General features: G+C 57.1%; 1 protein-coding gene across 3 annotated transcripts in view; it reads right to left on the bottom strand.

The window, feature by feature from the left end:
• The window catches only part of KLF8 (Kruppel like factor 8), an 89,600-nt gene that overhangs the window by 15,206 nt on the left and 59,177 nt on the right, over window positions 1-15,217 (bottom strand). The window contains exon 1 of one of the 3 annotated variants that reach the window (XM_034781101.1): window positions 11,912-12,709. The exons of the other annotated variants lie outside the window; for them this stretch is intronic. Within the exon in view, the coding sequence (XP_034636992.1) occupies window positions 11,912-11,980 (69 nt within the window). The 5' untranslated portion in view covers window positions 11,981-12,709. Of the gene's footprint in view, window positions 1-11,911; window positions 12,710-15,217 lie in introns of those variants that run through there. 3 annotated transcript variants of the gene reach the window in all.

The raw sequence follows: 15,217 nt of genomic DNA, 5'->3' as shown, positions 1-15,217 counted from the left end.
CAGAGGGACAGAACAAGGAGTAATGGTCTCAAGTTGCAGTGGGGGAGGTCTAGGTTGGATATTAGGAAACACTATTTCACTAGGAGGGTGGTGAAGCACTGGAATGGGTTACCTAGGGAGGTGGTGGAATCTCCTTCCTTAGAGGTTTTTAAGGTCAGGCTTGACAAAGCCCTGGCTGGGATGATTTAGTTGGGAATTGGTCCTGCTTTGAGCAGGGGGTTGGACTAGATGACCTTCCAACCCTGATATTCTATGATTCTATGGTCCCTTCCAATCCTGATATTCTATGATTCTATGAGGTGGGAAAGGGTAACACTGGGAGAGGGAGGGAGATGGAGACAACCAGTGCTCAGCTGGGAGGTGGCACAGAATGGCTTGACACTAGGGAGGAAGGAGTCTGGTGGCTTGGAGGAGGTGATTCAAGAAGGAGGCGCTGGGATTTTATGCCACAGGGAACGTTAAATAATGGGCACAAACCTGCCTCCCCCTGAACACCACAAGCTATTGGCAGAAGCATGGTGACGCCCTGGAGATGGAGCTCCCCTCTAGATCAGGGTGGGCAGGGAGGAGCCAGCGTCTCCCAGCCTGTCCCCGTTCTGGGGATACAGAGGCCTCCAGCGCTGGCACCTGGGGGCCTTTCACCAGCACTGCTGCATTCAGTTTTGAAAGAACAGCTCCTCCCCCTCCCTTTGCCTAGCAATGCCCCTCAGCCAAGTGCAGTCTGGAACCAGCCCTGACAGTAGCCAGGGAAATGTATTCTCTGCCTGACCCAGGAGTCCAAGCGCTGAGAGCTTACCAGAAGAGCTGGTTGCCCTGGCTCCGAGCCAGAGAACCCAACTGCCCCCCACTTGAGGCAGGACCAGGCTACTGAAGACCAGGGCCTGCTAGTAGATCTCCATGGTTAACATGGCATGATGCTAGCAGGGCCCCAGAAGTGTCCTGATTAGGGCATTTCTGTGCCATGAGTGCGGCTGGCGTGGTTCATCTCATGGCAGGCTGATACCTGCATTGCTGGGCCTTAGGAACGTGAAAGGTCTCCTAATGAACCGCAGTCCTAACTCGCATCACCCCTTACTATTCCAGTCCTGCGCTTCTTTGCCTCGCACTGCTGTCCACTGCCCCTCAATCCCAACCCACAGCCCCCACTCCCATCTCACCCCAGCCCTGGTGGTCCTGGGCTCCCCACAGATAGCTCTTTGCCGCCACTTGTTCTAGACTAGCTGGTTGGGAGTGCAGGTCCAGTCCTAACCCCTATGCAGCTCACTCCAGACAAGACCCCCTGCCATTCAACACCCGAGCCTCTGGATCAGAACCTGGGAACCGGGCCAGCCTGCAGAGTGGCTTTGCAGGGACTGTGACGAGGCTGCCACGGTGGATTTCATGCAGTACCTCAGCTAGGATGTGAGCCTTGATCTCTGAAGGCAGAAAGCCAGGGCACTGATCCACCGCCTCAATCTGTAGTGCAGACCCCGAGCAAGGGGCAGATGGCTGTGTGTGCACCTTCGGAGCAATGGGGGGGGGGTCTGCATCATACAAACACCAGCCCCACTCCTATGCAGCCAGACTTCTGCCCCACTGGCTCTGGATGCCAGCCTGCCCTGGGCATTGTGCTCCATTGCAGGGCCTGGGCTGGGGAGAGGCAGCAGATGGAGCTCACGCATGCTGAGCCTCCACTGGGGAATGGGCGGGGGAGTGGGAGGGAGAGAAGGAACAAAAAGCCCCCCCAGCACACCCCCAAGGCATAGAACAGGCCTGCAGGTTGCCATGAGAACTAGATCACGGCTGAGCCCAGTGAGCAGCTCACATGTCCACACTCCATTCCCCTGCAGAACAGCCAGAGGTCACTGGGGCAGATCCAACCCCTCCCTCTCAGTTCCACCAAGCACCCAGCTTGTCGGCCCTGTGGTTACACTTTAGGGCTGCAGGGGGGATCCTGTCCCCAGCCCGAAGGGTTAAAGGACATGGCCAATCACAGCCCAGAGCAGCAAGGGTGAGCTAGTGGGGTGCTCAGCTGCCCCCTGGCAGCAATCAGGGGGTCCCTGGGTGGACCAAGGGGGAGCTGGGCTCAGAACTCTGGGCTCTATTCTGAGGCTTCCATAAACATTTACTTGGCTGCTTCCAAAGTAACCTCAGCCATGCGACGTGGGGGCCCCCCCCAACAGACCAGGGTTGCCACCCCTTTCTTATAGGCAGCCACAGCGTCCCAAGGCTGGGCACACTGGCTTCGAGTACAAGACGAACTGGCTGGGGCCTGCAGCCTGCGTGTGGGCCAAGCCCCAGAGAGGCAGATGGGGAGAGCGCTGGATCGGTTCATCGTCCCTGCAGGCCCAAGAGATGGGCCAGTGGGGTTGGCCCTCAAGGAGACGACCCTCATGGAGCTTGCGGGACGTTTGCCAGTCGCTGGCTGTGAGGGGGTGCTGCGATGAGAGAGGATGAGGGCTCCCGCCCAGGCTTATTCGACTCCTAGGAGAGGGGCACCCAGCTGCCCCTCCCACGGTAGATACAAGAGCAATGATATCCCCTCCCTGCTCACTAGGGGGTGCCCATATGTCTCCCCCACAAGATTCAGTGGGGCAGTCAGCGCTGTGTGCCTCTGGAGCTGCGAGGGGGCCCCACAGCCCGGCTACGTGACACAGAGATGCCCTCCGCAGTGGGCGGGTCTGGCTGGCAAGAGGGGAGTGGGGAGAGGTGGGAGTTCACTATCTGATTCTAGGCAAAGCTGTGCTGAGCATCTCCCTGGGGGCGATTGCTTACCAGTCTGCTGAGGAAAACAAGAGAGCCACACCCAGCCCCTGGCCAGCAGGATGGGGACTGCCCACGGGATGTCAGGGATCTGGGGGGGGGATTATCCTCAGGCACAACATTAACCCTTCAGGCACAGGGGTGAGTTGCACCATAAGGTGGCTGGGTTGTGAGGGGAGGTCACCGTCCCAGGGAAGAAGGGGTCTGCGGCCAGGAGGCTGGATTGGGAGCTGGGGGTGGAACTGGTTTTACCCCCAGCTTGGCTGAGAACCAGGAAGCAGCAGGGACTCAGTGGCGGCAGAAGTTGTCACCACCTAGCATAGAGCCCAGGAGCGCTGGCGGCTGATGCCCAGGTGGGGGGAGGAGCAGGATGCGTGCCAGCCACCCAAAAGCTTGCAAGGGCTGTGGGCATGGCTGGGAGGGGAGGCATGGCCAGGGGAGCCAGAGGCTCAGATGCAGCCCTGTCTTCAGATCCCAAATGGGCGGGGGGTGAGGGTGGGCACTGGGATGAGACGGTCAAACTCACACCCTAGCCCTGCCCTGACTTCACGTGCATGAACCGCCCTCCCCCAATCCCTGTCACTGTCACCTCCACGCGCCCAGGATCCTGGCCATACAGGCCACTGCTCTGGATAGGTGCAGTGTCCTGGGCAATTCTGATGCGCTGCCTGGCTGCGGCCCAAGCCCTTGCAGCCGGCCTGGTGACAAAACAAATCCTTCCTTTGGCAGGCAAGCTGAGGCGGGCCCAACCCACGGCTGTCACTCCCTGAGCGGAGCCACCCACACAGAGATCCTGTTGAGAGCCCGCCTGGCTGCTTGCCTCTCCCCTCCCCCTCCCTCTCCCTCTGGCAGCCACGTTAGCCCCACTGGCTATGTGCAGCCCCAGGCTCCACTCAGGGCGTCAGCCAGGCTAGGGATTAGCTGTGCTCTGCAGGCCTTGCCTCCCCCCAGCAGTTACAGACAGAGCTGGGCTTGAATCCCAGGGGGGTTAAAAGCCCCCCCGGTTCAAGCCACCCACCCCCTAGTCTACAGACTGGCTGATCCACCCCACAGAGCCCTTCCCCGCCACAGCCTATCCGACACCCCTTGAGATTTATGGCCTCATTCAGCCATCCCTCTGCTTCCCTTCCCATCTGCTTTCCACATCCAGGCAGAGCACAGATTTCCCTTTGATCCAGGCCCCCCAGCTCCCCACAAGCCTTTCATCTCCCAGCCAGCCCTGCCTCTCCTGTCAGTCCCGCTCTGCGCGGTGCAGGTGTCTCTGAAAAAACCATCCACAACAGTTGCTGTCAGGCCTTTCGCTTCACATCCTTCTCCAAAACCAGATACCAGGATGGGATTCCACAGAGCATCCCCCGTCCCCTCCCTGTTAACTCCTTCCTGCACACACTGCTCTGCACATCACTGAGCAAGCTGCCCCACGCTGCTCTCTGTCCCCTCTACCGCAAGGGGCTCAGTGCATCACCCCCACCAGCCTCCAAGTTGGAGAGAACAGAGGCTGGGTCCAAGACTGGAAGCAAGCTGTTGTAGTCAATCAGGCATTACTGCTCTGGGCCACCAGGGACAGCACACGGCCAATGCAGGCCAACTCTCAGTGGAACAGCAAGGGGCCACCATTGAAAGGATCCAGAGATGCCCCCGATGATATACCAGTCTGAACTCACAGTCATTTGGGCCTGCAGAGCCAGGCTGGAAGTCTCACAAGCTCAGCCTTTCTTGGGGTATTTCTGCATGTTCAGGAGCTGGGAGGAAGCAGCATGAAATATACAAAGAGCAGTGGGGACAAGGGGTGTGTGTGTGAGGAGTTACGGATTGAGTCTGGGGCAAAGGGGCAGTCAGGCTCGTTCTGTTCGACCCAGGCAGAATCCAGACACAGAGCAGATCTACCTACGCAAAGTGAAGTTGGCAGTAGCAGAGTCTTTCAAGACCCAGTAGTACGAGCTGTTAACGCTTAGGAAGCTTACTTAACACAAACATATGTGAATAGGATTTTGTGAGTTTAAGTTCTAAGGGTATTTCTTTCCCCTTGAGCAGTGAGTGAATTTAAAAATTCCCTGGCTGGGATTCCAAATATCGAAGCTTTGGGCTACAGTCAGAGGGAAACAGACTGGAGAGGGAACGTGAAACTGACCAGCCCTGTTCCAAAGTGCTTGATGGTTGAAATTGAAGCCAGCTGCCTCAGCCATTAAAAGGAAATCCATGTTTAAAGCTATTTTGTTGCAAATCATCTAACCTGTTAGCAGGAATACCAGGAGCATAGGAAGTGCCAGACTGGATCAGACCAATGAGTCCACCCAGCCCGGTATCCTGTCTCTGACAGTAACCAGTAATGGATGCTTCAGAGAGATGTGCAAGATACCCCGCAAGAGACAGTTATGGGAGAACGTGCCTCTACATGATATTTTCTCGCAGCCCCCGCGATTATGCTCTGAAGCAGGAGGGTTTAGATCCCACTCTACAGTTTACTGAAGGAAGATTTTTTTTTTTTTAAACCACTGTCCCGTAAGAAAAAAAAGAAAAAGAAAAAAGGAGTGATGGCCCCAACTGGCTACCATGGGAGTCAACGGAAGATTGGGCACGGATGTCAAGGGAAGCTGAACTGAGCCCCCAAAAGAGCATGTGCTCTCCAGTTAAGGCAGAGCTATTCATTGCCTCGTGGTGCACAGATCCCTGTGGGGATTAGGTGATGTGCGAAAACCAAGGTATGCTGGTTTGACATTTCCTTGCAATCACCTGGAAATCCAGCAAGAATGGCTGCGCATGTGTGGCTGCGGAGCAGCAGCCTAGGTCAGCTAAATCTGAAATCATCAGCCTCATCAGCCGCGAGCATCATCTCCCACCCCACCTGCGGCTCAGCGCAGCAGGAGAGGGGTTAGATAGGAAGTTGCCATGGGCTACAAGGAGCTGTAGCTTTCAACCAGCAAGTGGGATGCACGTGCCAGAAACCATCAGTTTTTAACCACTAGGGGACTTCAAAGCAGCATAGGAATCCTGCAGCCCTCCCCTGGGGGCCTCTGATTTAGGGGTGCCATTCCCTGGTTATTGACCCAAATGGCCAGGCTGTGTTTGAGCACCACTACCGGATGTAGTCAGAACTGCCCAAGTGTGTGTCATAGTCCCTAGACATTATCAGCAAAAGGAGATTCCCCTTGAGCTCCCTCGTAGTGGTCTGTGCTGTTGGAGTATCACAGTCGCTACCAATTAGTCATAGCACGTGGCCCTGGGAGGCTGTGGAACAGGACTATGAATTTCTAGACAACACAGGCTTATTATAACAGTCCTCAGCCCGCCACTGAGCAAGCTGTGTCCCCACAGCCCCAGAAATGAGCAAGCTGTGTCCTCGAGCCCCAGGTCAGGAACCCAGCAGGCTCCTTTGAAGGGAAGGATCACCTACAAACCTGCCTCAACCTCCCTGGGAAAGTGTGAATGGGGAACCCAATGCCCCTCAAACGAGCGAGAAGGGGAGCTGCTTTTAATGTTCGATCAGTCGCAAATGAACAGCAACGGACCCCAGACCCAATCCCTGACGCAGCAGCCGGGAGGCACGGAGGGGGGCAACGCAAAGGGCTGCCAGCCAGGCTTCTGTCCAGCAAGCAGGAGCTCACCTGGCATGAAGAGCGTCTGGAAATCCCTGTGCGGTCAACACCATGTTATCCTGCTGTTGTGCTGCCTCACTACATTGCCATGTGGCCCTGTGATCCATGAGACCGGGGTCCAGCTGTCCCCTTCAGCAGTGACCCACAGTGCACTATGCAACGCAGCAGTTAGCAAACAGCCCCAGGGCTCTGTCTGCACTAGCAGCCAGAAAGATGCAAGTGCCTAAGCTATATTAGGGCTCCTATCATTGCTACCTCTGGGGGATTTGAACTGGGTGTTAGCAACGGTGGGGAATTCGGAGCACAGACACTTAGTGTGGACAGAGCCAACAGAGCACATTGATCCCATGGGCAAGATACAGAGACCCCATAGAAAACCCATCTAGAAGGACCCCCACAAGATGTCCTACAACAGCTGGTAGCAAACTAGCAGCCCAGTCCAGCCTTCCAACCAGCACCAGCTTCAATGACCTTACCATGAGGCTAATCGTCACCCCAGGTTCCAAGAAGGGCAAGGAGGCCTCACAGGAGGGAGATCCCAGGCTCCCAGCACCAAGGGTCAAAGGTCATGGGAACCAAGCGAAGGGATGCATTCAGAAGCGGCTCCAAAGCAGGAAACATCACGAGCACTCTCAGATCCCAGGGATCAGCAGACATGGAGATGCCAGGAAACTACAAGCCAAGATGCAGCAAAGCCCTTTATACTGGAGGCTAACAGCACTGGGAGGCCAGCAATTTCCACCAAAACATTCCACAGGCCCGGCACAAAGGCACCACAGGTCCTGAGCATCAATGCGGGGCTTGAAATCCAGGCTGCAGAATCCTAGCAGTGTATTTATATAGGGTTACCATACATCCGGATTTTCCCGGACATGTCCGGCTTATTGGTCCTCAAATCCCCGTCCGGGAGAAATTTCCAAAAAGCCGAACATGTCCGGGAAAATAGGGAGGCATGGTAAGGGGACCCCGAGTGCGAGTGGCTGCAGCAAAATGTACAACTCCCGCAATCTGCTGATCACAGAGGGGGCAGGCGGCATCCGAGCACACAGCCGCCTCCTCCCTGGGCTCTGGCTGCTGCTGCGCTGGGGAAGCCGTGAAGCCAGTAGCGCTCGGGCAAAGATGCTCGGGGGACCCCGAGTGCGAGTGGCTGCAGCAAAACTACAACTCCCCCGATCTGCCAGGGCACAGAGGCGGCGGGCAGCATCCGAGAGCGCAGCCGCCTCCTCCCCGGGCTCCAACTTTCCCAGCTCCCGCTGCTCTCCACCGCAGCGGGGGCCGAAGCAACTTCCCCAGCGCAGCAGCAGCCAGAGCTCGTGGGGCGGGAGGGAGGAGGGGGAATACGGGGTACTCAGGGGAGGGGGCAGAGTTGGGGCAGGGACTTTGGGGAAGGGGTTGGAATGGGGTCGGGGGAAGGGGCGCAGTTGGGATGGGGCCAGGGCCCCCATGTAGTGTCCTCTTTTTTCAGTGTTGAAATATGGTAACCCTAATTTATAACATGCTCATTGCTGGGGTAACCGAGCTCAGCCGAGATGAGAGTTTCCTAGCTTATTCTCGCTATTTCCTTGGGGACGCAGGAGGCGGATCTATGCACAGCAGAGAAGAGCACACTAGACCTGACACAGAGCCAAACCTTCTGTCCCACACCCATGCACTTCAAAGCCCTGACTCCTTCCTAAAGCAAGAGATGAGGCCCATGGAATGGAATTGCCTCTCCAGTCTGCTTCAGCAGCACCTTTCTCCTTCCCCCACCCTCACACACGAACAGCACCAAGGGGGGGAAAAAAAACATAGGAGCTGCATTAACATACTATGCCCCAAAACTCCCTATGAGATGGAGGATTCGCACCGCCTGCAACAACAGCCTCATTCCCCACATTCCCTCTCACTGGCATCCAGCAGAGATTCAGGCATCATGCTCAAAGCCACAGAAGCTTACATTTCTTTAGTGCTCGTCCCCAAGGGCCATTCCACACACAGAATGCAGCCACCTCTGGAGTGAAACATGGCCACTGTTCAACAGCAACATTCAACAAGAGTTCAGGACAGGAAGTGCCGGAACAGAGAGTGTCAGATCATCCAGTCTGACCCGCTGTATATCACATCAAGCCCAATACCCAGAATTCAACCGAAGTACTGCAGCCCATGGGCAGAAAACAGGAGGGACCAATGTGCACCAATGCCAAGGCCCCCGCAATGGCAGGGAGTTAAGTAAGATCTGCCCCGATGATCCTAGCAATTGCCCAACAATCCCATATCCAGTTGAAACTGCTGGGGAAATGTAGGGAGACACTATGTAGCTGTGGTTAGCAAAACTGGAATAAACCCCCGTGTTAGGGTTAGTATGATGGGATTTGTAATTCTGGGGTTGGACTGACCATCCCAGTATCTCTGCCAAGTTTTCATCTAATGCTCCAAAATTTCAATTTGCACTAAACTAAGTAAGGCCATGGCTAGACAGCAAAGGCTGCACTGATTAATCAATTGTAGCCTAACCACTGCATCCGCCTAATGTGTGCACACTTCAATCAGTTTACACTTGGTTTGAGTCGAGTTAGCACAGGTCTAGTCTACACTAGAAAATTGGGTTGGCATAACTACATCGATCAGGAATGTGTAAAATCCACACCATAGTTATCCCAGTGTAGACAGCACTAGGCTACTGCCATCTCTCCTGATGGGAGTGTCTACAGCCGTGCAGTGATTATGGACATGCCCTATGTCTGCAGAGAGCCTGAGACAATAGCTCTGAGAGCTGTGAACTGCCCCATTCCCCTCAATGGTGTTGGAACTCTGATGGCCCAGGAATGATCATTTAAAGGGCAGCACTGTTAGCTACAGAGGAAGCTTTCTGCTAGTTGTTAGTAGCCCAGCCAAAGACACTTGGGGGGTCCCGAATCAGCAGAACTCAGAGCCCCGAGGTCCCTATGGATTTCTTTGTCTGGTTTTCCTTGTCTCAGCAGTAACCAGATTTGCAGAGGACACCAAAGTGGAGGGGGAAGTGCATATGGGAACCTGGAGAGACTGGAGCAGCAGGGGTTTCAGGCAACATGGGGAGATTTGGTTACTAACGAATGCAAAGCTCCTGGCCCCCAGAGAAGAGATAAACACAAGGGGGGGGGGGAATGTATCCAAACAGCTGCACCCATTGCTTTAAGGCGAGTTTATTTTCATCCTGTCCTCTTAGCACTGTCCTGACATTGCCTTTCCATGTAATCAGGTGCTAGTCGAGTTCTGGTGGAGAAGCTGTGGAGGCCACAATGGGATGACACTCAGCATTAGGAGTAGTTCATAAGACACAAAGGGCTCAAGATTCTGCCTTGGGAAACAGCTTTGCACAGACCCAGCATTCGGCTCCACAGCAGGCTCAGCTTACCTACCACGGGGGAGAGGGCATGGGAAAGGCCTGGCAGGCTTTCAGTGACAACGCTGGAGCCTCAAGCCCTCCGTGTCTCCATGGCACAGGGACAGCTCAGGTTTCCCATATACCCGGCTGAAGTTCTGACCTAGAGAGACTGCACTGGGCTCCACCACTGCTGCCAGCTGGGAAAACCTGGCCCCATTTCCCACCCGGCTCAACAGAGATCCACCAGCTGCTGATGGATCTCCGTTCCACCTAACCAGGACAGGACAAACTCTAATGACCATGGGGAGAGAGGCCCCAATCCCATCCCTGACCAAACCATAGCCAAGGACACACTTTCTTTGGGACTCAAAGCAGCTGGGAATGGCTTCTGGTGGAGCTGGGGACTCAGCGCGGAGCCCAGAAGGGCTCTGGTGGGAAGGGGAGATCTGAAGTCGGGAGACTTCACACATGGCCAGTCCCACAGGGGCACCGCAGATCCTCCCCATCCTCATCCTCAATGATCTCACAAGTGAGAACAGACACAGGACATAAATAACAGCCCAGCATTGCTTGTGTATACTCCCAGGAGGGCCCTTCCAAGGGCTCCCCAGACTGGCCTGTCCGTCTGGGGGGCAGCACAGAGAAGGGCTTCTTGGGAGCAGTTAGGGGTATTACTCAGGAGAAAAAAGCATTTTTTTATCCCCTCCTTCCCAAGGGCTTTAGCAGCAGGGAGGTCCCTGACTCTTTCTACACCAGGGGCATCCAACATGCAGCCCGCAGGCCAGATCCAGCCCTCGTGCAGTATTGGTGTGGCCCACATGAAGCATATTCAGACTGTGCAGAATTGTGGGGATCATTTAAAGTATGTTTCTAGCCCTCCTGGCTGCAGAGATAAAATGGGGCCCGAGTGCACAGAGAAGGCACAAGGTCTGCCTGAGTCTGCAGACAGCCTTAAACAATAACTCCAAGGGGTGAACAGCCCTGCCCCCTACTAATTTCACTGGGGTGTCAGCTTTAAGGCTGAATGACAACACTCTACGTCAATATTCGCTATTCCACTGCCGGATGGAACGGGAAATGGGGGGGGGGGGAGTGGTGCCCTCCAGAGGTGGGAACTGGGAGCTGCTGCAGGGAAGGAAATGCAGAAGGGAAAACAGGAGAGGGCGAGGGAAAGAAAAAGAGACAAAGGGGCAGTGGCAGCGCTCTGATGGGGAGCAGATCCCCCACTGCATGATGCACAATGCAACAATAACCATGTGAGGCTGCGAGTCCCCCTTGGTCTCTGTGCAAACCTCCCATCCACACTGGGGGACCCCTGCAGAGGGAGGTGTGTACATATCCTGGACCATAACGAAACCTGGAATCCAGCCCAAACACCCCTTCTCCCTGCCAGGCCTCCCTCCTGCTGCTGCCACCCAGTGTCAGCTGAGGGCATCAGGCTCTTAAAGAGCAGGGGAGGCGAGTGGGTGCGGCACACCTTCCTCCTCCTCCCCTCCTTAAAGGAGCAGTGCACAAGCCACAAATTGTTCTCCCATCTGCTCCTTAAAGGTCCCCCATGTCCCAGCCCTCTCTTAAAGGGGCAGTGCACCCTGCTTGCCTCTGGCCTTGCAGCCCCCTGGAGGTCTTTCTGCTTTGGCCTGCCATGCACCGACTTTGGGGGAGGAGACAGGCGCACACCCATCCCCCTCTCTGCACACACCCCCCCCCCCCCCCCCCGGAGGCCCAAAGTTATTCCTACCCCACTCCGCCACGGCAGTCGTGGGGAGGAGGGGGCCCCCACGGCGCACACCCATCCCCCTCTCTGCACACACCCGCCCGCCCGCCCTCGGAGTCCAAAGGAGACTGAGACTCAGAGCCCTCCAGGGCTGAGCAAGGCAAAGCTGCCCCACCCCCATCCCATGGCTTTAAGACCCAGTGGGCACCCCCTCCTCTCCAGGGCTGCTATGGCAGAGTGGGGAAGGAATAACTGAGGCCATGCCCAGGACTGGTGCATGTGTGAATGGTGGGGAGATAAAGGCTGTTAAAAAGGAGAAGGGCAGGATTGGGGATGTACCTGGCGAGGGCTTGGATGAAATGGGGGGCTTGGGGAAGATATCCTGACCCCCCAGGAAGTAGCTCGCTTACACCATGCAGCCCTGGAGCACAAGAGTGGAAAATGCCACCCCAGCATTGCCACCTGCCCCAAGGGGAGCATCACGGCCCCCTGCCAGAGAACCATCCAGCCACTTACCGCCCAGCCGGCGCGCGGTGGGCTCCTCCGGTACTGCACGGCGCTCATGCTGTCTGCGGGGAGGATCATACTCCTGAGCCGGGCTCCAGACGGCTACCCCTCACCACGCGCGAGGTCTGCACGACGCTCCTGTTCCTGGCAGCTGGGAGCAGGCAAAGGAGATGGGATACCAGCCCGGGCGGGTGCAGTCACTGTCTTCCTGCAAAACCCAGAGCTCTGCCAACTGGCGGTCAGGGCGAGTCTCCCGTTCTCCCTCACCTCCTCCGGCCTGTACACCTGGCAACTTGGCACACTGTCGAGGTCCTTAGATCCTCAGCCAAGTCTCTGCCCCACACGCCTCTCCGGTGAATGGAAGAACGAGGAAGGGGAATTTAAAAAAAAAAAAAAAGGAGAGATGTGGCCGATAGCGGCTCCTTATTATCAATACACGTTCACGTTGGGGTCTGCACAGGCCCACGCCTTCAGCCTTCCACAGAGACGCACACCCGTGAAGCAGTCAGAGAGCTCTGCTCCTCCACAGAGGAGTCTCTCTCTGAATAAAGAGCTGCCTGCTGCTGGTGTGTCTAGCCTGCCAGTCCTGAGCTGTGAGGTGTGAATAGTCTGACAGCTCCACCCTGGCCTGACCCTGGGTGGAGCTCCTTAAAAGGGACGGGCTGCAGAGAGGAGAGGGAAGGGAGGGGCTGAGTGCCAAGCCAAGCCTGCGGCTGTCGGCTCCTCCCCTGCCGCCAAAGCATGTCAGTTCGCCCGTCCCCAGGTGGGGAGGCCTCGCGGAGCAGCTTTCGGCTCCTTCCCCCAGCCTCCAACCCTTGGCACCCACGCAGGAGCCGCAGCAAAGTGGGTCGTTCCGCCAGTGAGCACCCGGCGCTTCGGAAGCCAGGAAGGGGCAGGCAGGGAAAGGCAGCCTGACAACTGGTTGCAATATTTAGACACAATGCTCGCCATGGCAACGGCGAGTGCGCGAGATCCAGCAAGGACGGGGAGGTCATGGTGTGCTCCCCGCAAGGGGACAAACAGAGGAGGGGATTGACAGGGGGAATAATCAAAGTCTCCCCTTAAAAGAGATAGATCTGCTGCACACTGTCCCCCAGGGAAAGGGGGGAACCTGTAGGTCTGCAGCCTCCCCTCCTAGCAGAAAGGCAGTCCAATGCATGTCTGGCTAGGAGATTCCCCTCAGGGCTTGTGCTAAGGGGGGGATGGCCCTGGGACACCCCCAACATTCCCTTCCAACCACATGCAGGCCACGCACACCAGGCCAGAGTGGGGCAAGAGAGAGATTCACACATGCAAACCCTCCCCTTTAACCGCGCCCTGGCTAAGACCCCAAAAGGCAGGACCCTTCAGGGCTCCCTGTGGGATGGGGTGATGAGGGAACTCCCCCCAGTCCACCCTTCCCTGAAGCCTGGGGCAGGGGAGAGGGCCCAATAGCAGACAGCATTGAGCCAGCACCATTTCTAATTGACTTACACCAAGGAAGCTTCTTAAGAGGCAGGACTGCAGTGTCTTAAAATCAAACAGCTGGGGCTGCCTGCCTCAGTGGAGCAGACAGCTTATGCCAACCCGTTGGGCAAGCAGCCTGCCTCCCAGCCGAGAATCGGCTACCAAAGGCTACTGCCCAGCCCACCCAAATCAGCCGGATTTTCGGGCCTGTCTGTGCTACAAGCACAATAGCATTGCCAGCTGGCAACGCTCCTTTGACCCGACCGCGACACGCACAGCTTGAGAGAGTTGCTTCTGCCTGGCACCCATGGCTGAGCCGTGCTGGCAGCAGGGCATGCTGGGAAAGTCTGGGCCGCTCTGTCCCTGCGCCCGCAAAGCACCCCTGGGCTGCCTAGTGCACACAGCAGGGAGCGAGGGAGGAAGAGCCAAGCTGGTGGCATAGGTACCGTTAGGGGGGGGTCTGTTCCCAGCACAAATGGACAGTGGGCCAAGCTGGAAGCCAAGGATGCGCCAAGCTGAGGCAGCTGGCAAGGGGGATACAGGGTGGAAACTGGGACAGCAAATACGTGTGTGCACACAAGCTACATCTGGGAGGTGATCACATCCCAAACAGATACAGGCTCGGAACTCTGTAGGGAAGACAATGCCTCTCCCCCCCGCCCCACACACCTCCCTAGGCTGAACGCTCCTGAGACACCCCACTGCACCTAACTTCAACCCCCCACACACACTGCACTGACACCCACCCCTACACCACCACACTGAACCCTCAACACCCCGTTCCACCTACTTGCAATGCCCTCTTTGCACTGACACACCCCCTACAACAGCACCATGCTGAACCCCCCTGACGCCCCACTGCATCTCCCTACAACACCCCCGCTGCAGACACACCCCCTACAACAGCACCATGTTGAACCCCCCCATGCCCCACTGAACCTCCCTACACCACCCCACATTGCACTGACACCCCCCCACCTACCCCCATGCTGATATTCCCCTGGCATCTCACTGCACCTCTATTCCACACAATCTCACTGCACCTGCATACACTGACCTCTCCCCAAAGCCCATGCCCTCATAACCCCTCCCCATTACACCCACACCCTGCTCCACCCCCACTCTCCCAGGCTCCAGCGCCCCTGCTGCTATCTAGTTTTAACCCCTGCCATGCCACCCTGGCCTGAGGCCGGCTCAGTGACTTGGCTCCAAAGGCAGCATCTGCCCCTCCCGATGGGCTGAAAGAGGCAGATGGGGGTGGTAGGCAAGGGTTAAACCAAGCGTGGCCTAACGCAGAGCAGCTGAGAGGTGTGGAGCCAGACACTGCGCTGGGGGGCCCTGGCTGCTGCTGCTGACAGGGCTATTTCTCCAGCCCAGGCTGGCTCCAGCAGAGCCCTGCCCAGGCTCTGGGGTGGGCGAGGCAGGGGAACGAAAGGCCTCCCTGACTCCACCCTCCCAGCTCCCAAGCTGAACAAACAAAACCCTCTGGAGCTCCAGCTGGGCAGGAGGCTTGGGGTGGGGGAAGGCAGAATAGAGAGGAGCCTGTGTTCCCCCGGCACCGCTATTCACCCACGTCACCAGGGCTGGCGCAGCGGCTCTGGCCTGGAACGCCAGCGCAGCCCCGGCAGCCGCCTCCTGCGGAACCAGGCACCACTCGGCTGGGCCAGGGCCATGCCGGGCCCACAAAGGGCACAGCACGGGGCCAGAGCTGTGCGAGTGGCAACGGCTGGAGCAGCACCTAAACCGGCCCTAGATCCTGGCTTCCCCGATCCAGGGCCAGGCTGCTGGACGGCGAAGGGCCAGCTGAAAAGCCTGGGGTCTTTAGAAGCAGCGGATTTGGTTGGGGGCCCATCTCTAGTGACAAGGAGA

This window comes from Trachemys scripta, chromosome 9, assembly GCF_013100865.1.
Source record: "Trachemys scripta elegans isolate TJP31775 chromosome 9, CAS_Tse_1.0, whole genome shotgun sequence".
Taxonomy (NCBI): Eukaryota; Metazoa; Chordata; order Testudines; family Emydidae; genus Trachemys; species Trachemys scripta.
This window is presented reverse-complemented; position numbering and strand designations above follow the sequence as displayed.